Source organism: Oreochromis niloticus, linkage group LG13, assembly GCF_001858045.2.
Source record: "Oreochromis niloticus isolate F11D_XX linkage group LG13, O_niloticus_UMD_NMBU, whole genome shotgun sequence".
Taxonomy (NCBI): domain Eukaryota; kingdom Metazoa; phylum Chordata; class Actinopteri; order Cichliformes; family Cichlidae; genus Oreochromis; species Oreochromis niloticus.
Window position 1 is genome coordinate 15,480,499 of NC_031978.2, and position 27,259 is coordinate 15,507,757.

Genomic DNA, 27,259 nt, shown 5'->3' on the forward strand with positions numbered 1-27,259 from the left:
TCCCTACAGCTGACAGACATGAACCTAATGATGGAACAGGGGAGGTGAAACTAAATACAATGAACAAAGAACACCAGACTGTTTCAAAATAAAACAGGAAACATGATGAGACAGACATGACAACACAGGCTTGACAACATAAATCACGCGGACATGCGACATGACAAATTAGACACACTAACCAACAAGGGAGTCTTACGACAGGGGGAGATGGCACAAAGAGTCTACATGAACAAAGAACTAGGAAACCTATGAGGTAAAGAAAAATAAATGAACCAAAACATAAACAATGAATATCGAAATGCTATGAAACACAAAAACACTGTGTCAAATGACCCATGACCATGACACATGGTTAAAGCAGCCATTTATTTAACCCAAATCCTTGAATCTCTCATATCCTATTTATGTCCCTCCATCTATACTCTTAATCTTTAATTTCATCTAATTTCATCCTTCGTCTCTTCCTCACTTCTCTACAGCTGGTGCTGGCAGCAGCAGCCTCCTGTCACTGTGAGGCCTGGTTACGAGTTGTTACTGGTACTACTCCTCACCATGCGGTAACAGCCCCACAGCTAATATGTCGGTTAATTTGACACACTATTATTAGCTTACTTTTTGTTGTTTTCTCTCAGTTTTCAAGCTCAACCTTTTCGCCACTTCTTCCACATTAAAGTTTTCCTACAGTGTGCATGAGCGCACAGTGAAGATAGGGGAGGGGCTGGTCCTTTGTCAGCTCAATTTTGTGAAGTGTTTTACATAGGAGGAAGAGTGATTGCAACTGCAGTGACAGTGGCATACTTAGGGTTGGAAAAAAGGAAGTGTTGCACTTGGAGTTTTCAAGTGCAACAGTTCATACGATTTGGTCTGCTCACTTATCAATATGGCTCTCTATCTCAGGATTCTTTATATCATCACTGGACTAACAGGTATGTGGCAGGGGCTTTTTAAAATTTGCTTAGCATCTCTGTTGATTTTCAGTTTCCAATAGCATAAATATTTGTAATAGCTTATCAAAGTGAGTTTATTTTATTAGCAAAACATTTAATTCTAAAAACATGTAGATAATCAACAGAACTATTCTATTAAAATGTGCATTTGTTTCTTTGCAGGAGTTCACAGCATAACTACAGTCAGTAAAGTATCAGTGAAAACTGGGAAGTCGATCTCCATCCCATGTCTATATGGGTCCCAATACAAAAACCATGTGAAGTACTTGTGTGAAGGACCTAAATGGAGATTCTGCCGCGATGTAGTAAAAACAAACAAAGCAGACCCTTCAGGAAAATATTCAATCTCTGATGATAAAAGACAATTTATTTTTACTGTAACTATAAACAATCTGACAAATAAAAACACTGATTACTGGTGTGTGGTGGAGATTAGTAATGGACCGGATTATGGAGTGCATTTTCAACTGTCAGTTACCAGAGGTGAGTTTCCATCTTTGTTAACATTTTAAAGTGTTTGTTATTAAAAGTTAATAGAAATAGACATGAAGCCTAAATTGCCAATGGTTTTTCAAATCTGTATTTTTTGTCCCTTTATCCACTCATTATTTTATTTATTTAAATTTTTGTCCTTGAAGGTACCCCCAGACTCTATGTGGATCATCAGAGGATTACAGGATACGTTGAAGAAAACATAACTATTAGATGCCACCACAGTAACTCTGGAGAAATGAAGTGGTGCAGGCTGGGCAGGAACTGTGTGACAGGATCATCAGGATCCATAGATGGTGCAGCAGTGACCGCTCATATGAGAGACCCAAATGTTTTCACAGTGACCATGAGTGGACTAAAGTCAGAGGACAGTGGCTGGTATTTGTGTGCTGAAGGGGACATTCAGATACCAGTATATTTAAATGTTACTGAGAAACCGATCACTAGTAAGTACTGCAAGTAATTATGTACACGTGTCAAGTAATAACTTGACATGTGTATGAACTCCATCCATTTATAAATGTTAGTACTCTAAGAGATATTAGGACAATCATTGTTGCAGTACTCTAGTACTGACTGTTGTTTTGTTGAATTATAGCTACTGCCCATACTTTTACTGGAGATGGAACAATTACCACATTAAAAAATGGACAACAAAGGTCAGATATCTTTTGTATTTGCAGTAGATTTAGCAACAGAACTGTTCTTTTGTCTAAAAATCTTTTACAGATGAATATAATTGTTATGCTAAACTAAATTATGTGTTGTCAAACTGCATGTTGTAGAGCTTCATTTGACGTCAAGATCTTTATCATCCGTCTGAGTGTGTTGATGTGTTTTGTGATTGTGGTGTTGTTCATCTGGTTGATACTGAGACGCAGTAAGTCTTGTTAAACTTTGATTGAAATCCACAATATTCACTTCAAAATCTTAAAACTGCATTAGGATTAATTCTGCATTGTTACACAGAGTCAGCAACAGCTGTTTTGTTTTACTAGAGCAGAGCAAAGCAGACTCATCAGCCACAGCAATGGTAAGTTATACTGATTTGTGTTCATATGGACGTAGCATCCAGATTCAACTTTCTGGGATAATCTTCATATAATAAACTCTCCTTTAAGGCTCTGTATGAAAAGAGTTTGGAGTAACCAGGCTGACACCGTTCAGTCTTTCTCTAAATTACATTTTGTTTATCCTAAACAGGTGGACCAGGAAGTAATATATGCCAACGTGGGAAACATTAGAAGAACATCACCTGAGGTAACCATAACATACAACAACTATACATTTGTATTTGAGTATAAGCAGACTTTAACTTTTTTTTTTAAAGAATGACAGAACTTAAAAGTGTTCTGTTTCTACTCCTTTTGTTTTCCCCCAGATGTCACTTCCTGAAAGTGATGGGGAAATCATGTACAGTTGAATTGTTACCATAAAGAAACAAGAGGGTAAATATTAAAAGACTGAAACCAAACACACACGATTTCCCACTTGCTTTTTCCCGCTTTTCAGATAATTTAGCTCATTCTCCTCCTAAGACATGATTTGCTTTAAATTTTGTCTTTCTAATTGTCATATTTGTTTCTGTTCTCTGTTCCCAGGGTGAAGCAAAAGACACAGAAGTTACGTGCAGCACATTAGCTAATCACTACTGAAATATTTAAATATTATAAACTTTTGGCCTTTCTATCTTTTTTATATCTACCTTTTGCTGGAGTTTTTGCAGGATACAGTGTTTTCTTTTGCTATCAGCAGATCACCGAGCCATGCAGTATGCCTACATTTTAGAAAGATTTGCATTCTCCAAAGAGCTCACTGAACTGGTCCAGTAATGGTATTGTAATAGGATGCGACTGTTGCAATAAGTCAGTTTGTGAAATTTCTTCTCGCCTAGATCTTCCACAATCAACTCTAAGTTATTGTCACGGTTCTGGGCCAGTTTGACCCAGTATTTTGAGTTGTCATGTTTGGGTTTGATTTTTTATTTGGTATTGTATTCTGATTCTTGTTCTTTCTTGACTATTATTAGAATTCTATGTTTCTGTTTATTCGTGTTTAAGGATTTGTTCTTCGGTTGGTCTCATGTTTAATATAGTTTGAGTTTTATGTGTTCTTTCTGTCTACCTCTCAGTGTCAAGTTTGCGTTTTTGTGAATTGTTTCTGGTTTCCTGTTTTACTTTGAAAGTTCATGCCTCATGTCAGTGTGTTCAGTTTTACTTCTCCCCTGTCTCATTAGCCTAATTTCTCCCAGCTGTGTCTCCCTCCTGTTGCCCATTCCATGATTACTCCCCTGTGTATATAAGCCCTGTGTTTTCCTGTGCTCTCTGTCGTGTTGTATCCTCAACCGGCTTTGTGTTTTGTCTCCCGCTCCGGTTTAGTATTGCTTTTCCAGTGTTTCAGTCCTTATTTCCTCTGACCAGAGTTTTGTTAGTTTTTTTTGGTGAGTTTAATTGAGTAAGAGGTTTTTTCCCAGCAATAAAGCTGCGCTTTAAGTTTTACTTCCGTGTTTGAGTCCTGCGTCTTGGGTCCACCACTCCTGCCTGCCTGCCACACAGCCAACCATGACAGAACGACGCGACCACCTCATGGACCCAGCAGACTTACCTGGAGAGAGTGATCTCGCACGAGTCCTAAGCCTCGTAAATTGGATCACCCACACCTCGAATACAAGGGCGATGGTTGTGGGAATAAACGCCATTGAGACAATCCTCGAGGGAAATCCCCACCTCCGCCAGGTCAGAGGTTTTATGGACTTAATTGCCAGTCTGCATGAAACCCGGGAGGCGGTGCGAGCTCAGGAATTAGCAGACTTTGTCCGACAGCAGCGGAAAAAGTCCATCCTGGAGCAGCCGCATCAGTTTCACTTGCCGGAGGATTTGCAACCCGGCCCGCCGGATGTGGAGTTACCCAGCCCGTCGGAGCCTTCTGCTGGGAGGAAGCGACAAACACGCTGCCGGCGCGTCACCCCACAGCCAGATGTTGGGACTTCAGAGCAGCTGGCTGTGGTGAGTGAGAAGGACACTGTTTCAGCTTTGGACTGTGGGACTGTTTATTCTGGGGTTGTTACTTGTGTGGCAAATGCGGGTTTAAAGCACTGTTTTTTACCGGCTCCGCTTCCACCACTGTCACCACTCCAGTCTGAAGCTCGTTTAGCTGCCCAGCCTGAAGCTCGTTTAGCTGCCCAGCCATAAGCTCGTTTAGCTGCCCAGCTGTCCCCAGTTCAGTCTCCTGCAGTTCAGTTCAGTCTCCTGTGTTGCCAGCACCTCAGCCATTTCTTTTGTTATCAGTTCAGTCCATCGCCCTGCCGCCACCAGCTCGGTTAGCCGCCCTGCCGCCACCAGCTCGGTTAGCCGCCCAGCGGCCACCAGCTCGGTTAGCTGCCCAGCGGCCACCAGCTCGGTTAGCCGCCCAGCGGCCACCAGCTCGGTCTACACCTCCACCACAATCAGCCCACACCTCCACCACAATCAGCCCTGCCACCTGTAGCTCAGTCTTCAGTTCTGTCGGCCACTCAACCTTCCATCATCTCTATGCAGAGAGAAAATCTTATTCCCACCCTGGGTGTTTTTCATAACTTGGCTGCTTTAGGTACTGTTATTTACTCCAGGACCTCCCCAGAGGCTAGCTCTCAGTCCCCAGATGATTCTGGACCCCTGAAGGTTAAGCAGCCCCCTAAGAACTGCACCGTGTTAACACGGCCACCTCCGTTGTACGCTGGAAGCTCTAGTGAGCTCATTCCGCCAGCTAAGGACTGCATCCTGCTGTCACTGTCTGAACAGAGCCACTGTCCTGCACAGCTCCAACCAGCTTCATTTCTGCCAGCAGTCTCCGCGCCTGCTGGTCCCGCCTTGTCCCCGCCGGAGGTCTCCGCGCCTGCTGGTCCCGCCTCGTTCCCGCCGGAGGGTCCGGGGGGCCCGTTCAGCCATCTGTCAGCCATCGGTCACCGCTGAGGGGCCAGAGGAGTCACTTCAGCCATCTGTCATTGATGAAGGAAGGGTTGGAGGAATCGCTTCAGCACCTTGTGTCCGCTGACGGCTCTGATTCCACTCAGCCACCTCCTGTGTTCCACCTGCGGTTTCTACACCGTTGCATGCAGTGCTTCCAACAGCTGTTACAACTCCGCTGCCTGTAGTGCCACCACCTGCTCCATCGCCTGCGGCTTCCACACTGTCGCTTGCAGTGCTGCCACGCTGCCGTCTGGTCCCGCAGCCGCCACGCTGCCGTCTGGTCCCGTCTCGTCTGGTCCCGTCTCGTCTGGTCCCGCCTCGTCTGGTCCCGCCTCGTCTGGTCCCGCCTCGTCTGGTCCCGCGGTTGCTAAACCACCGTCAAGTCCAGCTCGGCCTGTACCACCTCGTCTTCGCCAGTCGCTTTCCAGGCCTCTAGTTGGACGTCATGGCCATCGAGGGCAGCCTCCTGACCAAGGTAGTCACCGCCGCTGGCCTCCGGACCTGCTCTGCCGCCGCCGCTGCCTTCCGCATGGCCGGCCTCCGGACCTGCTCTGTCGCTGCCGCTGCCTTCCGCGTGGCCGGCCTCCGGACCTACTCTGTCGCCGCCGCTGCCTTCCGCGTGGCCGGCCTCCGGACCTGCTCTGTTGCCGCCGCTGCCTTCCGCTGCCTTCCACGTGGCCGGCCTCCGGACCTGCTCTGTCGCCGCCGCTGCCTTCCGCTGCCTTCCGCTGCCTTCCGCTGCCTTCCGCTGCCTTCCGCTGCCTTCCGCTGCCTTCCGCTGCCTTCCGCTGCCTTCCGCTGCCTTCCGCTGCCTTCCGCTGCCTTCCGCTGCCTTCCGCTGCCTTCCGCTGCCTTCCGCTGCCTTCCGCTGCCTTCCGCTGCCTCCGCGCCTCCGGACCTGCTCTGTCGCCGCCGCTGCCTTCCGCGTGGCCGGCCTCCGGACCTGCTCTGTCGCCGCCGCTGCCTTCCGCGTGGCCGGCCTCCGGACCTGCTCTGTCGCCGCCGCTGCCTTCCGCGTGGCCGGCCTCCGGACCTGCTCTGTCGCCACCGCTGCCTTCCGCTGCCTTCCGCTGCTTTCCGCGTGGCCGGCCTCCGGACCTGCTCTGTCGCCGCCGCTGCCTTCCGCTGCCTTCCGCGTGGCCGGCCTCCGGACCTGCTCTGTCGCCGCCGCTGCCTTCCGCGTGGCCGGCCTCCGGACCTGCTCTGTCGCCGCCGCTGCCTTCCGCGTGATCTCTGGGGACTTTAATCACATCTCCCTGTCCTCCACTCTCCCCACCTTCACCCAGTATGTCACCTGCCACAGCAGAGACAATAAAACACTGGACTTATTATATGCTAACACCAAGGAGGCATACAGCTCATCACCTCTCCCTCCCCTCGGGGGCTCAGATCACAACCTGGTTCATCTCCATCCTGTGTATAAACCTCTAGTACACAGAAAGCCAGTTGTGAAATGCACCGTTAGGAAATAGTCGGCAGAGACTGAAGAGGCCCTGAGAGACTGTTTACGTTCTACTGTGTGGGACAACATCTGGAGCCCTTTGGAGGATGACCTCAACAGCATCACAGACTGCATTACGGATTACATGAACTTCTGTGTGGACAACACCGTACCCATCATAAAGGTACTGTGTTTTTCTAACAACAAGCCATGGATAAATCCTGAAATAAAGGCTCTCCTCAAGGAGAAGAAGCGAGTCTTTAGATCTGGAGACAAACAGGAGCTGAGAGTTGTCCAGAAGAAGCTGAAATGGAAGATAAGGCAAGGGAAGGAAAACTACAGGAAGAAGATGGAAGAGCAGCTGCAACAGACCCTCGAGAGGTTGGTTCTACACCATCTGCACCCCCTGCTGAGGTCTTCATTGGATCTGCTGCAGTTTGCTTACCAGCCTGGCATTGGGGTGGAGGACACCATCATCTACCTCCTGCACCAAGCTCTGACTCACCTGGAGAAGCCTGGAAGCACTGTGAGGATCAAGTTCTTTGATTTCTCCAGTGCTTTCAACACCATCCAGCCATGATTTCTGAGGGACAAGCTGGAGCTATTGGGAGTAGACCACCACATGTCCCAGTGGATACTGGACTACGTCACAGAACGCCCACAGTATGTGAGGACACAGGGCTGTGTCTCTGATACGCTGGTCTGCAGTACAGGGGCCCCACAGGGGACTGTGCTGGCACCGTTCCTCTTCACCCTCTACACTGCAGACTTCTCCATCAACTCCCCATCCTGCCACCTACAGAAGTTCTCTGGCGACTCTGCCATAGTTGGCCTCATCACAGGTGAGGATGACTCAGAGTACAGACAGTGGACTGTGGACTGTGGACTGGTGCTAGCAGAACCACCTGCTGATCAATGCCGGGAAAACTAAGGAGTTGGTGGTGGACTTCCGGAGATGCCACCACACTGACATCGGTGAACATCCAGGGAGTGGGCATTGAAATAGTGGACTCGTATAGGTACATGGGTATTCACCTGAATAATAAACTAGTCTGGAGCCACAACACTTATGCTCTTTACAGGAAGGGTCAGAGCAGACTCTACCTGCTGAGGCGGCTGAGGTCATTTGGAGTCCAGGGAGCGCTTTTAAAGACCTTCTATGACTCTGTGGTGGCATCTGTCATTTTTTTACAGTTCCGCACACGGAATGTTTGTGCGGAGTGTTCTTACCCAACATTCTGTGCATGGAATGTTCATGCGGAGTGTTCAGACCCAACATTCGGTGCATGGAATGTTCGTGATGAGCGTTTGTACCCAACGTCCTTGCATGGAATGTTCGTACTAACAATCTGTGCACGGAATGTTTGTGCGGAAAGAACAAACAGCGGCCAATAACATTGTACACCATGACAGACTGGTGCATATTAAGCAAGTGAATAACGTGGAAAGCAGAGATTTCTGACTGGAAACTGGTCTCAAAACACACTGAGAGTTAGACATGTTCAGGAAGTGCAATTTTATCCTGGTGGAAGCAAGTCAATGAAGGAAAGACAAAATTCATTGCAATGTTTTCCAAACATCTGCTTTCGCTTTTGCTTCAATGAGTTTTGGTCAGAGAACCTGCTGTTTCAAAATCTGTGAGATGTTGGCTTTTAGTGTACAGATGAAAGGGGGATCAGTGCTTTGTTTTTACACCTTTTTGCGCAGTTCACCTGCTCTTTAACCCTTTAAAACCTATTGGAGCAGGAACGCTCCGTTTTGCGTAACTATTTTTAAATCCCGGTAGAACTGCAAACACATAAGCTAAATCTTTTTTGCATAGGAAACTGGAGGAGTTGTACTTGCATCCCATGCATTCAGCTTGTCCTAGGTCACAGTTTCCTTCCAGATATGGCTTTGCAAAACTTGCGTAAAAAGCACTTGCAAGAAAAACGTAATATTCCAGAAAAGAAAACAGGCTTTGCCTGGCATGTTTGGTGACATGGGCAAACACTCCCTCTGCACCCCCCCCCCCCCCACACACACACGCACACACACACACACACACACACCACCACAGACACACATAAAACATATTAAGGATTGTACATTAACATATGTTATTGTGAAAACGGTAGTCGGAACCATACTGAATTTAACAAGATAAATATTTTACATAGTGAGCGAGAGAGAGTATGCAATGGGCTAACAAACAGCCATTAAAATTCATCATATATTGAGAATAGCAGACAAATCAACAATACACCTCTTCCAATTAATATTATGCTGAACACAGTCCAAAAGATTCGATAAGCCACATCAGTGTCTACTGTCCACTGTTTACTATCATAGCCAAGTGATTATCAAAGGTAAACAGAAGTTTTCCCAATCTCTACTAATGAATGTTATCTTGTTTTAGGATACATATTACCTGAAATTATCCAAAGAAACATCTGCTTACCGTTTCATCTCTTCTTTTCTCTTTTTATCTAAACTGAGGACCCGATGGCTTTGACCTTTTCTTGTCCATCTTCCATAAGTAATTTTGCACTCCAGTATTAACACCCAACCCCACAACATAAACTAACAGACTAATAGACTTAAACCTTGTATAGGGTTTTTTTCTGGGATTTCACACAACCCAGTAAAAATAATTAATACATAATGGGCCTTCGATCGACAATACTATGAATGAAATGTGCACTATTTGGAAGCAGCTTGCCCCCTCCCCTTTCGACAGGTTTTGTGTGAGACTTCAGCACAGCAGCAACATCAAGCAGGCGCACTGAGGGCCCTCATCGGTGCAAATTATAAGTCTATATCACAATGTCTTCAGTTTTTGTGTTTCTTGTAGGGCTGTCAATGTTAACGTGTTAACACTGTCCTCAAGATTAACGCAATTAAAATTTTTAACGCAATCAACCCATCTGGAGTGCAGAATTTTGGACAAACTGCCCAAAATGTGTTGACAGAGACATTTCAAGGATATTGAGTCATTCAAAGTTACAAATGGAATACTTGCGTAAAATTTTTTAATCATGTTAATCGTGATGACTGCATTAACGTTGACAGCCCTAGTTTGTTGGTTTGTTGTTATTTTGTTTTATTTTGCGAGCTGGTTATTAGATGCTGCCAGCCAGAGAATCCCCCGCCACCCTGCCCTTCTCCTCCCTGTGTGGCAAGCAGCAGGTGCAGCAGGTGCAGCTCGCAAAATGAGGGCGCCTTTATTCCCCAGGCAGCAGAAAACCGATCGGTGCCCATGCAATCCCCAAAATGCGCTGGCATGATGTTGGGGCAACATGGGTGCGAGCAACTTTTTGTTCTCTCCTGGAAGCTCTGGCAACTTGGCTTTGGCAACATCTGGCATAATGTTTGCCACAGTGGAAATGCCCACCCCGTAACTGGAGGCAATAGTTGTGAAGGAGTCACCAGTTACCAGGTAGCTAAAATTAATAACATCATCCAAGTTCAAGTTTAAGTACTGTAATTTCATGTTACTCTAATAAGATTCTTTTTCATATCTGCAATCATAAGCAATACAATCTTAATACTATCACTGAAACTGACTGAAAAACCTTTAAGGTAATTTAAAGAACACAAATGTTGTACAATCGCAGACAAAAGTGATTACTATTAATAATAAGCAAGAAAGTCTTTGCAAAAACTAAATTCATGTCTAGCTTTTCAGTCTGCGAATGTTAAACATGTCGCTCTATATGAGTGTTTTTCTGTCACATTTTTATTTTTGTGTAAATTACTCACCTCAGACAAATTGCTAAATGTTCCTTGGAAGAAATTGTCTCTCGGAAATTTGTTGTAATGTTGTAAAGCAGATCCTCATGGTTAGTCGAAAGTACACCTGGAACCTGTCACAATGAAAATGGAGCTGCATCACAAACCTGAATTCCCCATACAGCTGTCTAGAATGGAGTGTCTTATGCACCCACAACCTCTTTCTTGACATCTGCCTTCTTCTCTTCACTACCAGGGAGAGTGCCAAAGCTTTCTTCTTTATGGATGAGAGATACATGTTTGCAAAATGACAGGAAGTAGGCGAAGATAGTACATGTAGAGTGGCCGCCAGAAAAATAATGTATGGGCAGAGCACAGTGCAGCAAAATGGCCAGTGCATCACAAACTTTGGGCCATTCCATCTAGCTAGGGGTGTATGCAATGCATGCCATGTCCGATGTGAAAGGGCTTTTAGGCTGTGAAAGCAGAAAAAGCATATCCCAGAAATTGCTACAATATCAAAATCTACAGTTTGGTACATCCCAAGAAAGAAAGAAAGTACTGGTGAACTCAGCAACTCGAAAAAAAACACCTGGACGTCCATGGAAGACAACAGTGGTCGATGTTCACAGAATCATTTCCAGTATTAATGAGAAACCCCTTTACAACAGCCAACCAAGTGTGCAAACCTCTCCAGGAGGTAGGCGCATCAATATCCAAGTCTACCATAAAGAGAAGACTGAATGAAAGTAAAAAAAGAGGGTTCACTGCAAGGTGCAAACCACTCATAAGCATCAAGAATAGAAAGGCTAGATTGGACTTTGCTAAAGAAACATAAAAAATCCAGCACAGTTCTGGAAAAAACATTCTTTGGACAGATACATCCAAGAGTGACCTCTACCAGAATGATGGCAAGAAAAACGTATGGAGAATGCATGGAACACCTCATGATCCAAAGCATACCACATCATCTGTAAAACATGGCGGAGGCAGTTTGATGGCTTGGGCGTGCATGGCTGCCACTGGCACTGGACACTAGTGTTTACTGATGATATGACACACAGGACAGCGGACAGAAGCAGCCAAATGAATTCTGGGGTGTTCTGAGATATCCTGTCTGCTCAAAATCCAGCTAAACCCAGTCAAATTGACTGGGCGGCATTTTATAATATAGATGGTGACCCAAAACATACAGTCAACGCAACCCAGGAGTTTACTAATACAAAGAAGCGAAATATTCTTGAATGGTCACTCCTGATCTTATTCCAACCAAGCATGCATTTCACTTGTTGAAGATTAAACTTTGGACAGAGTCTCATAAACAAACAGCAACTGAAAGCTGCTGCAGAGCATTAAAAAAAGACTGAAACCCAGCATCAGGTGATATCCATAACTTCAGGCTGTCATTGCCAGCAAAGGGTTTTTTAACCAGGTTTTAGAAAAAAAAATTTCAGTTATTTAATTTATCCAATTACTTTTGAGCCTCTAAAATTACAGGATTGAATTAAAACTGAAAGTCTGAACTCCTGTTCCCTGTGATGCCGAAGAAAAGTTTGTTACACACTGATGCGTTCACTGGTTTTAAGGGAATAAATATTTCTCATTCACTTTTTGTTACTGTTAAATGAATAAACCAACTTTTAAACATTGTAGATGGTGATTCTTACACCTAGTCTGAAGCAAAATACGCCAGTGATCGGTCAGTGATCGGTGATTTGACCCAAATACGACAGGAAGGTTTAATAAAGTAAAAATATAACATCATACAGTAAGAGGAACTAACAGGGGGGCAGGGTTGAAGTGCTGCATTTGCATGTTGCATACACTCATAGAAAGAACCACACTTGACAGTAGCTCATATGTTTGAAGTCTACTCACTCACAGGCATGGCTGCTCATCTCATCATTCTTCTTCTCTTCAGTGTGCTCAAAGGTTGGTCACAGGTCACCTCATGTTTCAAAGGCTAATGTCAGCAGATGATCAAATTAATGACTGTTAATAATTTTTTCAGTATGCAGTTTTATACTTATTTTATACAAAAGAAAAGACTTGAATGATGTTTTATGTAAACATAACCATTAAAATACTTTGTTCTTGTTGCAGGAGTTCACAGCATAACTACAGTCAGTAAAGTATCAGTTGAAGCTGGAAAATCTATCTCCATCCCATGTCTCTATGAATCCCAATACATAAATCATGTGAAGTACTTGTGTGAAGGATATTATTGGAACTTTTGCAGATATGCAGTGAAAACAAACAAAGCAGACCCTTCAGGAAAATATTCAATCTCTGATGACAAAAACCAGAAAGTTTTTACAGTGACTATAAACCAGCTGGCACATAAAAACACTGATTACTGGTGCGCTGTGGAGATTAATGGAGAGGTGGATGATAAACAGTATTTTCAACTGTCAGTTACCACTGGTGAGTGCTCATTTTTGTAAAAATTTTAAATAATTATAATTCTTTTATAACAAAGCACAAAACAAAGTTTTATTTTAGTTTTCAAAGGCTGAATATGCTCTTTTTCTTCAGATCAGGGAATAAATGCGAAGACTGAATTTTCAATACATTTTCCACTCATTATTCTATTTATTTTTGATTTTATTATTTATTTATTTTTTAATTGATTTATTTTTGGTATTTATTTATTTATTTTCATTAAAGGTACCCCCAGTCTCTATGTGGATCATCAGAGGATTACAGGATATATTGGAAAAAGCATAACTATTAGATGTCACCACAGTAACTCTGGAGAAATGAAGTGGTGCAGGCTGGGCAGGAACTGTGTGACAGGATCATCTGGATCTATAGATGGAACAACACTGACCGCTCACATGAGGGACCCAAATGTTTTCACGGTGACCATGAGTGGACTAAAGTCAGAGGACAGTGGCTGGTATTGGTGTGCTAAAGGGGACATTCAGATACCAGTATATTTAACTGTTACTGAGAAACCTAATACTAGTAAGTACTACAAGTGATCATAAATTCGATATGTATGTGAATTCCACTCTTTTATAAATGTTACTACACTAAAAGATAAGGATAATCATTCTTACAGTACTCCAGTAATTATTATTCTTTTTTTGAAATATAGTCATGATCTCTACTGCTAGTACTGTCAGTAGAACTACTCATACTGTTGCTGGAAGTGAAACAATTATAAAAATGGAACAATGGAACAATTCTACAGTAGTAGAAAATAAAGAAAACAGGTCAGATATCTTTTTGTATTTATTTGCAGTATTTAGAGGTAAAAAAAATTCTTGCAAGAAACTATGTATAAACATTTTTACAGACACTATTATTACTTATTAAAGTAAACTAAATTATGTTTTGAAACTGCATGTTGCAGAGTTTCATTTGACCCAATGATCCTCATCATCCCTCTGAGTGTGTTGATCTGGATTGTAATTGTGGTGTTGTTGATCTGGTTTATACTGAGACGCAGTAAGTATTACTGAACTTTATATCCATGGTAATTGTTTTCTCCAAAATCTTTTAAATTCAATTATTACACATTGTTACACAGTGTCAGTAACAGCAGTTTTATTTTTCTAGAGCAGAGTAAAGCAGACTCATCAGTCACGCCAACGGTAAGTTATGGTGATCGGTACACAGTACTAAAAGAATAGGAGATCAAAATCACAGCACAAAATTTCCTAATGACAGTTTGGCAGATGTTCTAATTGTGTTTTGTTTTTCAATGCAGGCTGAAGAGGAAATAATATACTCTGATGTTAGACCCAAGAAAAGAAGTTTAGCCAAGGTACCTCTAACCTTTATAAACCTGGTATTTTCTCAACACTGACACCATGCACTTAAAATGATCCTGATCCTATAGGGCAGTCATTGAGTGTAAATGCATTATATTACGTTCATTCTACACAGGTGGACAAGGAAGTAACATACTCTGAAGTTAGGCCTAAGGAAAAAAGTTCAGCCAAGGTAACCAACTACAGTGCTATCAAGAAATTCAGTTTCCAGTTTCCAGTAAACATAGTGGGAGAGTATACTATACTTAGAAAGTGATTTTTTAATATATCTCTCTGATAAAATGAATCTTCATATGATACACCAGTGTGTATTTTATATAGCTTGTAAAATACAACCACAGCTATGAAGAAATTAGACCATCATTCACAAAGCTGTATTTTGTGTCGCGTCTGATAACTAAAACCTTTACTCCTTGTAGTTCATTTAAGTACTGGTATTTTCTTAACACTGACACCTTACACTTTGAAAAGTAGTAGTACTAGAGCAATAGAAAAGTGCCTTTCAGTGTTGGGCGTGTGGGTAAAAATCACCTGAGGTAATGCTAAAATACTACAACTATGCATATATATGTAAGAATATACGTAGACTTTAATCTAAGATTTTTTCATAAAGCACAGCAGAAGTGTAAAGTACTCAGTCTCTACTTTTGCTCCTGCCCAGAGGTCATTTGCTGAAAGTGAAATGGAAATCTTGTACAGTTCTGTTGTTACGAAACAACGCATGGAAAGGGTAAATATTACAAGACCTGAACCCAACCACACACTGTATCTCACCTCCTTTATTTCCTTCATTTCAAATCATTCTGTTTGTTATCCCAGTGTCATGCTTTCCTTTTAATTCGATCACATTTTTCTTTGCTTTTTCTTCCTAATTTCCTAACAAATGTTCATAAGATTTGTTTCTGTTCTCCAACAGGGTGACGGAAAAGACACAGGAGTTACATTAGAGCACATTAGCTAATCAGAATTTAAATGATTGAATATTCAAACATTTTGCAATTGTATCTATTTTATCTGTACCTATGGTTACTGGAGTCTTGTCAGATAAGTGCAGTCTTATCTGCTGTCATCAGCTTTTTATATAGTAACTCTTTTCTTCTTCTTTTTGTTTTGTAACTGTTTTGCAACAAACTTTTTTCCTGCGTAGCTGTAAAATGGCTCAAAGAAGCATTGACCTGTTTGTTTGCTCTTTTTCAAGAACATTAATATGATTCTTGGTTCTTGTAATGAAGCATTGTAAGCATCAACAATAATATATAATCTTGACCTTTTAAAGCATATTAAACATTGTTATTTTGTGCTATAAGCTGTTGTATTATTCATTCTCTTATATATTATAGAAATGTATTTTTTGTGACTATAGTTTAAAGAAAACGTACCTGTCAATAGAAAAGCTCTATGAGTAACAGTAGGGATTTTAAGATGACAGTGGACTGATATAAAGGCAAGTACTGGGCCACACCTATTAATTTTTCAGTTTAAATGTTTATAATCCATTGCAACAGGTGGATAAAATCAAGCACCTCAACATGCAGTATCCTTTTCTATAACTTTTTTAAAGAATGGGTCATTCTAAAGAGCTCACTAAATTGTTTCAACATGTCACTTTGTTAAATTTATACCACAATCAGCTGTATGTGGTATTATTGTGACATGGAAGCATGTAGAAACCACAGCATCTCAGCGATGAAGTTTCAGACTATATAATGTTACAGATCAGGGTTATTGAGTGCTGAGGGATACACTGCATAAAAGTTACCAACGCTGCACAGCTCCAAAACTCCACTGACATTAACATCAGCACAGAAACTGTGCCCCAGGGGCTTAATGGCATGGCTGAGCAGCTCTTGCAGGTGTAATGTGTAGTTGACCCAGTACTTTTTTCTATCTCCATAAAAAAGTAACTTATTGCTGTCATGTTTTAAGTAATTCAGTCCATAAGTTTTAAATTATGCTTGGCTTTAACCCGAGTCTATAGGAAAATATCACTGAAGTAACTAATAATTAGACCATTCAGTACGAGGAACTAGCAGCAAGGGACATTTGAAGTGCTAAATTTGCATACTGTCTAAATTTTAAATTAAAACCAGACTTGACATTGCTTCATGTAGTTTAAGTCTAGTCACCACAGGCATGGCTACTCATCTCATTGCTTTTTCTCTTTCTTTTCAGCATACTCGAAGGTCAGTCACATCAGTCGTTTAAATACCTCATGCATGTATTATAGGTTTAATAAATGTTATGGGGCAACATGGGGATGTAGTGGTTAGCACTGTTGCCTCACAGCAAGAAGGTCCTGGCTTTGAATCCATCGGCATAAGAAGTTTGCATGTTCTCGCCAGGTACTCTAGCTTCTTCCCAGAGCCCAAATGTTAGTGCAAATAGTCTATAACATAGAACACAACAAAGTACATTAACTTCTGTCATCTTCTTTATGGGATGCTCCGAATACACAGTCATGAGGATTTTTGAATAGCACAACAAAACATAAACAGGGAAATTACACAAAATACACCCCAGAGAAGGGTTAATTTTTTGATTATGAAATAACATCAGTGACACAGTGCACATACTATTTCCCAGTAAAAAACTCTGTATTATTAAGGTAACAATTTTTATTGAATTTGTCACTGACACAAGCACACAAGGGCAGATGAAGAAAATCTACACCTCACATTACCTGTATTTAGTTTATCCGGTATTGGATAAAACCTAAACGATACCCATCCCTACCCACAACTTGTGACCATAGGTGAGGGTAGGGACGTAGATCGACTGGTAAACTGAGAGCTTCGCTTTTACACTCAGTTCTTGCTTCACCACAACAGACCGGTACATCACTGAAGCCACAGCACCAACCCATCTGTCGATCTCCCACTCCCTTCTCTCATCACTCATGAACAAGACCCCAAGATATTTCAACTCCTCCACATGGGGCATGAACTTGTCCCTGACCCAGAGTGGGGAATCCACCCTTTTCCAAATCTGAGGACCAAGGCCGCAGATTTGGATGTGCTGATTTTCATTCCCACGGCTTCACACTCAGCTGTCAAATGTTCCAGTGTGAGCTGGAGGCCATCACCCGATGAAGCCAACAGAACCACATAATCCGTGAAAAGCAGAGATGAGATTCTGAGATGACCCAAGTGAAAGCCTTTCACTACTTGACTGTGCCTAGAAATCCTGTCCGTAAAAATTACAAACAGAATCGGCGACAAAGGGCAGCCCTGGCAGAGCCCATCACCCACTGGGAACGAGTCCGACTTATTGCCGGCTATGCGGACCAAGCTCTAGCAATGGTTGTATAAGGATTAAATGGCCCTTAGCAATGAGCCAAACACCCCATACTCATTTTAATGAGTAAATCATTTTATTTGATTTTGTGACTCAGAATTTACTGTTAGACAAGGAACTTTTTACATGTTGTTAGGGAACTAATTCAGTGCAGTCCTGAAAGTCCACAAAAATATTATCAACAGTTTACTAATATAAGAATCATTTAATTGAAATGTTAATGGGCACACACAAGGGGGCAGGCTTTAGCAACAGAAGTAACTGTTTTACTGTTTTACACTGTTTTATTTCAGCCAAAACCATAGCAAAGCCTACCGCAATATGTTCAAAATGCAAATAAACATAAACAACACACTGAGATACTGACTTTTTTAACATGCAACACAGAATTGATCCATTCTAACCATTAAACACTGTCCTCACTGCCGTAGCATTTAATCCTCAGATCTCGTGTCTTTATCAAAGCACTGTCTGACTACTGTATGACCTCTGTTCCTTATGTGCATCATATATAATTAATCTTAGCTTTTTTACCATTTCGCTGGGATTCCCCCATGATCCTTCATAGACCAGGAGTTACCTGTCTTTACAGGAAACTAGGCACAAGTGATGAAAAGACCAACAGTTCTCATGATAGTATGAAAGAATATCTGCCAGGGTAAGGAAGTCATCAACTGAGTGACCAAGTCAGATGCTTCTTGATGAGCCCTAGGGCTGCTGCTGCTCCATCTCCGATCGGGATCAGTCTGGCTTTCACGGCTTGACCCCGGGGTTGCTTTTTCTCTTTTTTGTCTGGGCTTTTTGGGTTTGTTTAACTGTATTTTACAAGACTATTTTTCAACAATTTGAAGCTGCTTTGTAAATATTAACAAAAGCACCAAGTGATATCATTAATACTTATTTTAAAATTTAAAATAAAAGTCTAGTAACATATTTCTAATTATTTTTGTTTTCCAACAAGACACACCAATTTCTATCATCCGGATCATTCTGAGATGAATCTTAGTTTTTGTTTTGTTTTCTTCTGCTTCTTCTTAATGACAAACCAAAAAGCAAAAAACAAAACATAACTCAGAATAATTACATTACATTAGATAACTATCGTCATTTTATAGTTTTATTATAAACTTTTTTTAATATAAATTTTTTTAAATATAAACTTCAATGTCACCTTTTCATATGTTATAAATATGAAAACAAACCATTATATTTAAATTGTTTTAATTTCTGTATCTACTCGGTGAAATAGTGACAGCAAAAATATATAAATCCATTAGCTGTTATTTTGCATATTATTGGATGCGTTGTGGAGTTTGTCAGTGGTATTAGGTTCATCTGTCATGATTAATTGTTATTTGAATATTGTAGATAATTCTAGTTTTCTATTTCAGAGTGTGTTGTATTATACTAAGATTAGTATAAATGACTACAAAAGCTTTTGTAGTCATTTGACAGGATTTTTCTTTTTTATATTATATATGATGTGATTGGGGTTTTTTAAACTATTTTTTTACTTTTTATTATTGTATTCAAAGTTTTTATATTTGAGCTGCTGGATTAAAAACTGTAATTTGGATACATACTTTAATTATGTTCAAGTTTGACCTCAGTTTGTACTTGTTGACTGGGGCTTTTGTTACAACTTGCTTTGTGGTCCCTACTGTTGTTGTTTTTTGGTAGCATCGTATTATGATGAGCATGAGATGATATTTAATCTGATCATGAATAAAAGAATGAATTTAATCAAATAATGGTTCTGAATTCTGGTTTTATATTGTGCTTGAATATTGTGTGTGTGTGTGTGTGTGTGTGTGTGTGTGTGTGTGTGTGTGTGTGTGTGTGTGTGTGTTGTGCACATTTTTACTCGTCTCATCAGGAGTTTAAATTTAAAACACTGCATACTCTAACACAACATTTCACACCTTTGAATTGGTGCATCACCTTATAAGATGCTTTTTTTTACTTAACTTTTCCATGAACTGACAGCTTCCTGTTCTGATCTCTGAGTTGGTTTTTGAAATGAGGAAGTGAAGATACATGACTCACTGTTCTTTAGTGTGTGCTTGTTAAAAAGTATGAAGACAATATGACAGTGTGAGCGATCATTTATAAGAATGCAGCAAGTGTTTATTAAGATTAATCTGCCCTTATGGTCAGTACTTTATTCACAGTGATTAAATAAACAAAGTGAGGCCAAAGCAACTTTAAAAACATAATTCAATTCAGTTCAATTCAATTTTATTTATATAGCGCCAAATCACAACAAAGAAAAACCCAACAATCATATGACCCCCTATGAGCAAGCACTTTGGCGACAGTGGGAAGGAAAAACTCCCTTTTAACAGGAAGAAACCTCCGGCAGAACCAGGCTCAGGGAGGGGCGGCTATCTGCTGTGATCGGTTGGGGTGAGAGAAGGAAGACAGGATAAAGACATGCTGTGGAAGAGAGACAGAGATTAATAACAGATATGATTCAATGCAAAGAGGTCTATTAACACATACTGAGTGAGAAAGGTAACTGGAAAGGAAAAACTCAATGCATCATGGGAATCCCCGGCAGCCTACGTCTATTTCAGCATAACTAAGGGAGGATTCAGGGTCACCTGGTCCAGCCCTAACTATATGCTTTAGCAAAAAGGAAAGTTTTAAGCCTAATCTTGAAAGTAGAGATAGTGTCTGTCTCCCGAATCCAAACTGGAAGCTGGTTCCACAGAAGAGGGGCCTGAAAACTGAAGGCTCTGCCTCCCATTCTACTTTTAAATACTCTAGGAACAACAAGTAGGCCTGCAGTGCGAGAGCGAAGTGCTCTAATAGGGTGATATGGTACTACATTTTGAATTCAATTCTGGATTTAACAGGAAGCCAATGAAGGGAAGCCAATACAGGAAAAATCTGCTCTCTCTTTCTAGTCCCTGTCAGTACTCTTGCTGCAGCATTTTGGATTAGCTGAAGACTTTTCAGCGAGTTTTTAGGACTTCCTGATAATGAAGAATTACAGTAGTCCAGCCTGGAAGTAATAAATGCATGAACTAGTATTTCAGCGTCACTCTGAGACAGGATATTTCTAACTTTAGAGATGTTGTGCAAATGGAAGAAAGCAGTCTTACATATTTGTTTAATATGTGCATTGAAGGACATGTCCTGGTCAAAAATGACTCCAAGGTTCCTCACAGCATTACTGGAGGCCAAGGCAATGCCATCCAGAGTAAGAATCTGGTTAGATACCATATTTCTAAGATTTTCAGGGCCGAGTACAATAACCTCAGCTTTATCTGAATTAAGAAGCAGAAAGTTAGCGGCCATCCAGGTCTTTATGTCTTTAAGACATTCCTGCAGTTTAACTACTTGGTGTGTGTTATCTGGCTTCATGGACAGATAGAGCTGGGTGTCATCAGCATAGCAGTGAAAATGTATGCTATGTCTTCTAATGATGCTGCCTAGGGGAAGCATGTAGTGATGCGCGAATCATGAACGAATCGTTCAATACTCGAGAATCACTTTACTGACTCGTGAATCATGATTCACAAGCGCAACTGACTCACTGACTCATCCCTGTTGCTGTTAGCAAACTAATTTCATTAGAAGAAATATATCTAGCTTATAATTCAAATTGTGAAGAAAAACAACATCCAGTATCTTAACAAAAACATTTCTGCTCTGAACTGGAAGAAAAAACCCTGAGTAGAAGCTGACATCAAGACAATAGCTCCTCGGTTCACAGTAGCAATGCTCTGCTAACATGCTAACAGCACATTTGAGCTACTCAGCCCCTCCCTTCCTGCGCTGAATCGTAGGGGAAGCAAATCACTCATGACTCACTAACCCCCTCCCTCCTGTGCTGAATCGTAGCGTAAGCAAATCACTCAGGACTAGTGATGGGTCCTGCAACACTGACGCACCGACGCATGTATCAAGCTCACCTAGCGATGCCTGTATCGGTGCGTGCGTTGCTTTAAGAAAAAGTCACGTGATCGATACAGCTGCTGTATCGCTCATTGCCAACGCACCAAACTGTGTTTAAAAGGTACCGCATCCGCATCTGCCAACGGAATGAGTCGCCACCAAAAAAACCCACAAAATTACTCTCGCAAAGATTAAAAAAAAAAAAAAAAAATACACATCTCTCTATAATAAAATGGAGCCTGAAAGAAAAAGAAATGTTTCTGCTGTGTGGGATCATTTTGATCTTTTAACTGCAAATAAGGTAATAGTTTGTCTGTCTTTGTTTCAGTGTAATCTATCAGAATAGGAAAAACAGCAATGTGACTTGAAGTGTAAATTTTTATTTCATTTTATGCAGGTCAAATGTCGCATCTGTTCTGCTTTCTTACACAAACAAAAGCACCTCCTCCGTGTTTAGGCATTACAGAGCCAAACATGAAAATGAGGAGACAAACTCACCGAGAATGAACACTGGTAGGCCTATATAGACACTGAACAGCTTTATCATCATTTTTTTTTATTAATATGTGTTTTATTATTTTCAAATCAAGCATCTAGGAAGACTGCTCTGGACCAGGCAGTCCTGAATTTTATTATAAAGGACTGCCAACCCCTTAGTATTGTGGAGAGTGTCGGAGAGAAACATTCCAAGATCAGAGGATCCTTTAACGTACTGGGGGAATAGGAAGACATCTTATCAGAACCTTTCCCACCTGGCTTTACAGCTTTTGTGTACCCCAGCTTCATCTGTCCCTGTGAGTTTTCCAAAGCTGGGGAAATGGTGTCAAAAAAACCCCGCAATAGACTGAATGCAAAAACATTGGATAAACCTATTTTTCTGAATAGAAATTTATAATAAACTGAGTCAAATGGGTAATATTACATTCACAATACTTTCATTTTAATTTTCACTTAATGTCATTAACAATATATTTTAAAGATGTCTACAATATTTGCAATATAAAAGATATAAAATGATTCCATGGAAAGTACAATACCTTACAGTGTACAAGTATGACTAGGTCATTGAATCAGTGTCTGTTGTGAGTCTCAAGTAAGTTGCCTGCAATGATATTTAAGGTCCAGCAGGTGTCAGTATGGAGCAAAACAGCAAAACTGTGTCGACACAGTGTCGATACAGTTTGGGGAATGTGCTGAAACGCTTCACGAGGCCCCATCTACCCATCACTACTCAGGACTCACTAACCCCCTCCCTCCTGTGCTGAATCATAGAGCGCGCGAATCACTCATGACTCGCTAACCCCCTCCCTCCTGTGCTGAATCATTGAGCGAGCGAATCACTCCTGTGCTGAATCATAGAGCACGCGAATCACTCATGACTCGCTCACCCCCTCCCTCCTGTGCTGAATCATTGAGCGAGCGAATCACTCATGACTCGCTAACCCCCTCCCTCCTGTGCTGAATCATAGAGCGAACGAATCACTCACTCACTCACCCCCTCCCTCCTGGCTCGCAGCTACTTCTTCTTCTTCGTTGGCAACCAATGTTAAGGCGCACTACCGCCCCCTGGCTCACAGCTCAGTGGACATTTAGATGAGAAAATATATTTTTGAAACATGTAAGGAAAATACTAATAAAATAAAAATAAACAAAAGAAATGTTCCCTTTAGAAATTCTTTTGCTCTTTTTTGCTATATAAAATAGTTGTTTTCTTTAAGAATCACTCATCTTAGCAGTAGGATTTACATTAAAAGAGAAACAAATTAAGTTTGAGTGAAAATGTACATTTTTTGCACTCTCTGGTCAACTGACTCAGTGACTCAAATGACTCAAAAAACACGATTCACTTTGGTGAGTGACTCATTAAAACTCCATCCATCCATCCATTCGCTTCCGCTTATCCTTTTCAGGGTCGCGGGGGGCGCTGGAGCCTATCCCAGCTGTCATAGGGCGAGAGGCGGGGTACAACCTGGACAGGTCGCCAGTCTGTCACAGGGCCAACACACAGGGACAGACAACCATTCACACTGACATTCACACCTAGTGGCAATTTGAATTATCCAATTAACCTATCCCCACAAGTTGCATGTGTTTGGACAGTGGGAGGAAGCCGGAGTACCCGGAGGGAACCCACGCAAACACGGGGAGAACATGCAAACTCCACACAGAAAGACCCCAGCCTGATGATGGAATTGAACTCAGGACCTTCTTGCTGTGCGGCAACAGTGCTAACCACCGTGCCACCGTGCTGCCCTTAAAACTCGATTCAGTAAAAAGAATCAAATTTACCATCACTAGAAGCATGTATAATGTAAATAGAATTGGTCCTAGCACTGAACCCTGTGGAACACCATAATTGACCTTAGTGTGTGAAGAGGACTCTCCATTTACATGTACAAACTGGAGTCTATTAGATAGATATGATACAAACCACTGCAGTGCAGTACCTGTAATACCTACAGCATGTTCTAATCGCTCTAATAGGATATTATGGTCAACAGTATCGAACGCTGCACTGAGGTCTAGCAGGACAAGCACAGAGATGAGTCCACTGTCAGAGGCCATAAGAAGATCATCTGTAACCTTCACTAAAGCTGTTTCTGTGCTGTGATGAGCTCTGAAACCTGACTGAAACTCTTCAAATAAGTCATTCCTCTGCAGATGATCTGTTAGCTGTTTGACAACTACTCTTTCAAGGATTTTTGATATGAAAGGAAGGTTGGAGATTGGCCTATAATTAGCTAAGACTGCTGGGTCTAGAGATGGCTTTTTGAGTAAAGGTTTAACTACAGCCACCTTGAAGGCCTGTGGTACATAGCCGATTATTAGAGATAGGTTGATCATATTTAAGATTGAAGAATTAATTAATGGCAGGACTTCTTTGAGCAGTTTTGTAGGAATGGGGTCTAAAAGACACGTTGATGGTTTGGAGGAATTAATTATTGAAGTTAACTCAGAAAGATCAATTGGAGAAAAAGAGTAACTTAACATCGATGGTACTAAAAGTAGCTGTAGATAATATTACATCTGTGGGATGATTATTGGTAATTTTTTCTCTAATGATAAAAATTTTATTTGTGAAGAAGTTCATGAAGTCATTACTAGTTAACGTTAAAGGGATTGTTGGCTCAGTAGAGCTCTGACTTTTTGTCAGCCTGGCTACAGTGCTGAAGAGAAACCTGGGGTTGTTCTTATTTTCTTCAATCAGTGACGAATAGTAAGATGTTCTGGCTTTGCGGAGGGCTTTCTTATAAAGCAGCAAACTATTTCTCCAGGCTAAATGATGATCCTCTAAATTTGTGACACGCCATTTCCTCTCCAGCTTACGAGTTATCTGCTTTAGGCTACGTGTTTGAGAATTATACCACGGAGTCAGGTACTTCTGATTTGAGGCCTTAGTTTTCACAGGAGCTACAGTATCCAGAGTCGTACGTAGCGAGGAGGTAAAATTATTAACAAGATAATCGACCTCTGTTGGAGTAGCGTTCAGATAGCTGCTCTGCTCTATGTTGGTACAGGGCATTGAAGATGATAACAGTGGGTGGATTATATTCTTAAACTTAGTTACAGCACTTTCAGAAAGACATCTACTGTGATAAAGTCTACTCTCTACTGCTGTGTAATCAATTATTGTAAATGTAAATGTTATCAGGAAACGATCAGACAGCAGAGGGTTTTCAGGAAACACTGTTAAATATGCCATATGTTAAAACAAGATCTAGAGTGTGATTAAAGTGGTGGGTGGGTTCTTTTACATTTTGAGAGAAGCCAATTGAGTCTAATAACAGATTAAACGCCATGTTGAGGCTGTCATTTTTAGCATCTACATGGATGTTAAAATCACCCACAATAATTATTTTATCTGAGCTGAGCACTAAATCAGATAAAAAGTCTGAGAAATCAGAGAGAAACTCTGTGTAAGGCCCAGGTGGACGATAGATGATAACAAGTAAGACTGGATTCTGAGTTTTACAGCTGGGGTGGACAAGGTTAAGCATCAGGCTTTCAAATGAATTAAAAGTCTGTCTTGGTCTTTCGTTAATTAATAGGCTGGTGTGAAAAATTGCTGCCACACCGCCCCCTCGGCCTGTGCTTCGAGATTTCTGGTAGTTAGAATGACTCGGGGGTGTTGATTCATTTAAACTAACATAATCATCCTGCTGCAACCAGGTTTCTGTAAGGCAGAGTAAATCGATTTGTTGATCAATTATTAAGTCATGTACTAACAGAGACTTGGAGGAGAGAGACCTAATATTTAATAATCCACATTTCACTGTTTTACTCTTTGGTTCAGATGTGGATACTAGAGATGGCACGATACCACTTTATGTCCGATACCGATATCATAAATTTGGATATCTGCCGATACTGATATGAATCCGATATAGTGTGTTTTTTAATCAATAAAACTGTTTTTTAATATCTTGCTGCATTTTGTATAAGTTCATACTCAAGTTTAAATAAACAACAACACTAAAGCTATTCTGTTATACCTGTATGTAAAAAATACACTGCACCCAAAATATTTCATAGTTCAGCAACACTGATCAATCTAATAAATTTAAACCTACTCCATCCTCCCTATTCTGGTATTTTAAAGAGTACTTAGCAGAAATATTAAGCAACCTAACTAATAGGGTTGCAAACTCCCAGCAAAAAAAAATAGGGAACCACCCCCCACCTTCCACCTCATGATGCTTAATCGATGTAATCAACTTTAATTTGATGCAGGGTGAAAAAAAATGCACAGAAATAAATTATTTTTCAAGAATAATTAACCCTCTGGGGTCCAGGGTATAATTGGCCATTTTTGACTACTTCTGATTTTACTTCTATATTTCACCTTTAAAATATGTTTTTCTTGCCTTGTTTAGTATCATTATTTTCAGCACAACCTCAAATATCTGAAATTTGAGTTATTTTTTCATTTTGGTATACTATATTAGCACAGTTGATCTAAATTCAGACAAAAAATTCAAAATCCGAATAGAAAAAAGTTATATTTTTTACTGTAAAACCCAGAAACATGTTTAACGAATCATTTTCATGACTTGAAATGCAAATAGAAATTGTACCTTTCTAAAAATTATGCACAAGTTTTGCAAACAACAAAGTTATATGGTACTATTTACCTAAAAATGCAGCCAAGGCCTCAGGCGTTTTTTATATATCCATTTAAAACTATTTACAGAACAATCAGGTGTGCTGCATCAAATAAGAAGGCACACAAATTATTTGTGCCAGTCCAAAAAATGTAGTTTGTGTTCAGTATAAGACAGAGGAGAACACCACAGGCCTAAACCCTGCAGGTCTGACTGCAGGAGGTGCATCAGTCCAGTTTTCCATGTGGGAACAGCGTTTACACTGGAATCCACCTTTAACGGCTTTTTTTGGAGAAAATATGAAATTCAGCAGTATAACTGACACACAGTACAAAACAATAACTACACAACAAACTAACTACAGCCTCCAAACACGCTGAACATCACTAATGTCTCAGATATGAAAACTCGCTCTCTCTCTTTCTTTCGCTCGCCCGCTTTCCGTCACGGGTGTCACTCCTAAAAACTTCCCCTTCTCCCTAAACAACCAAATGTCACATGTTCCCATATAATTTTTTTGATTGGCTAACATGGTAAACTGTAACACCAATACGGAAGGGGTGTTTTTTCTTTTTCTTTTTTCACTCGCAAGCGGAGAGTGTTTGCTAGCGCTGACTGTAGAAAACGCTGTTTTTACCGT

The 27,259-nt window shown here is 41.1% G+C and overlaps 2 protein-coding genes across 5 annotated transcripts; both read left to right on the plus strand.

Annotated features, from left to right (window-relative positions):
- Positions 1–556: 556 nt before the first annotated feature.
- On the plus strand, positions 557–3,940 carry LOC102082513 (uncharacterized). 2 transcript variants are annotated; one of them, XM_013272058.3, is made up of 9 exons: positions 557–929; positions 1,113–1,433; positions 1,589–1,888; positions 2,041–2,101; positions 2,228–2,322; positions 2,441–2,475; positions 2,646–2,702; positions 2,824–2,890; positions 3,044–3,940. In XM_013272058.3, exons 1-8 carry the CDS (start codon positions 884–886, stop codon positions 2,863–2,865), a joined length of 957 nt encoding a protein of 318 aa, XP_013127512.2. In that variant the 5' UTR covers positions 557–883; the 3' UTR covers positions 2,866–2,890; positions 3,044–3,940. The 2 variants fall into 2 exon arrangements, 1 of the variants encoding a protein (XP_013127512.2); XR_003213501.1 differs by lacking the exon at positions 3,044–3,940 and having other exon boundaries at positions 559–929; positions 2,412–2,475; positions 2,824–2,839.
- Positions 3,941–7,403: 3,463 nt separating this feature from the next.
- On the plus strand, positions 7,404–18,643 carry LOC109194534 (polymeric immunoglobulin receptor-like). 3 transcript variants are annotated; one of them, XM_019366934.2, is made up of 11 exons: positions 7,404–12,473; positions 12,645–12,965; positions 13,209–13,508; positions 13,642–13,759; positions 13,900–13,994; positions 14,106–14,140; positions 14,257–14,313; positions 14,436–14,492; positions 14,982–15,050; positions 16,493–16,503; positions 17,149–18,643. In XM_019366934.2, exons 1-11 carry the CDS (start codon positions 12,401–12,403, stop codon positions 17,162–17,164), a joined length of 1,152 nt encoding a protein of 383 aa, XP_019222479.1. In that variant the 5' UTR covers positions 7,404–12,400; the 3' UTR covers positions 17,165–18,643. The 3 variants fall into 3 exon arrangements, with proteins under 3 accessions (XP_019222479.1, XP_025753365.1, XP_019222478.1); XM_025897580.1 differs by having other exon boundaries at positions 16,493–18,643; XM_019366933.2 differs by lacking the exons at positions 16,493–16,503; positions 17,149–18,643 and adding an exon at positions 15,237–15,580.
- Positions 18,644–27,259: the final 8,616 nt, after the last annotated feature.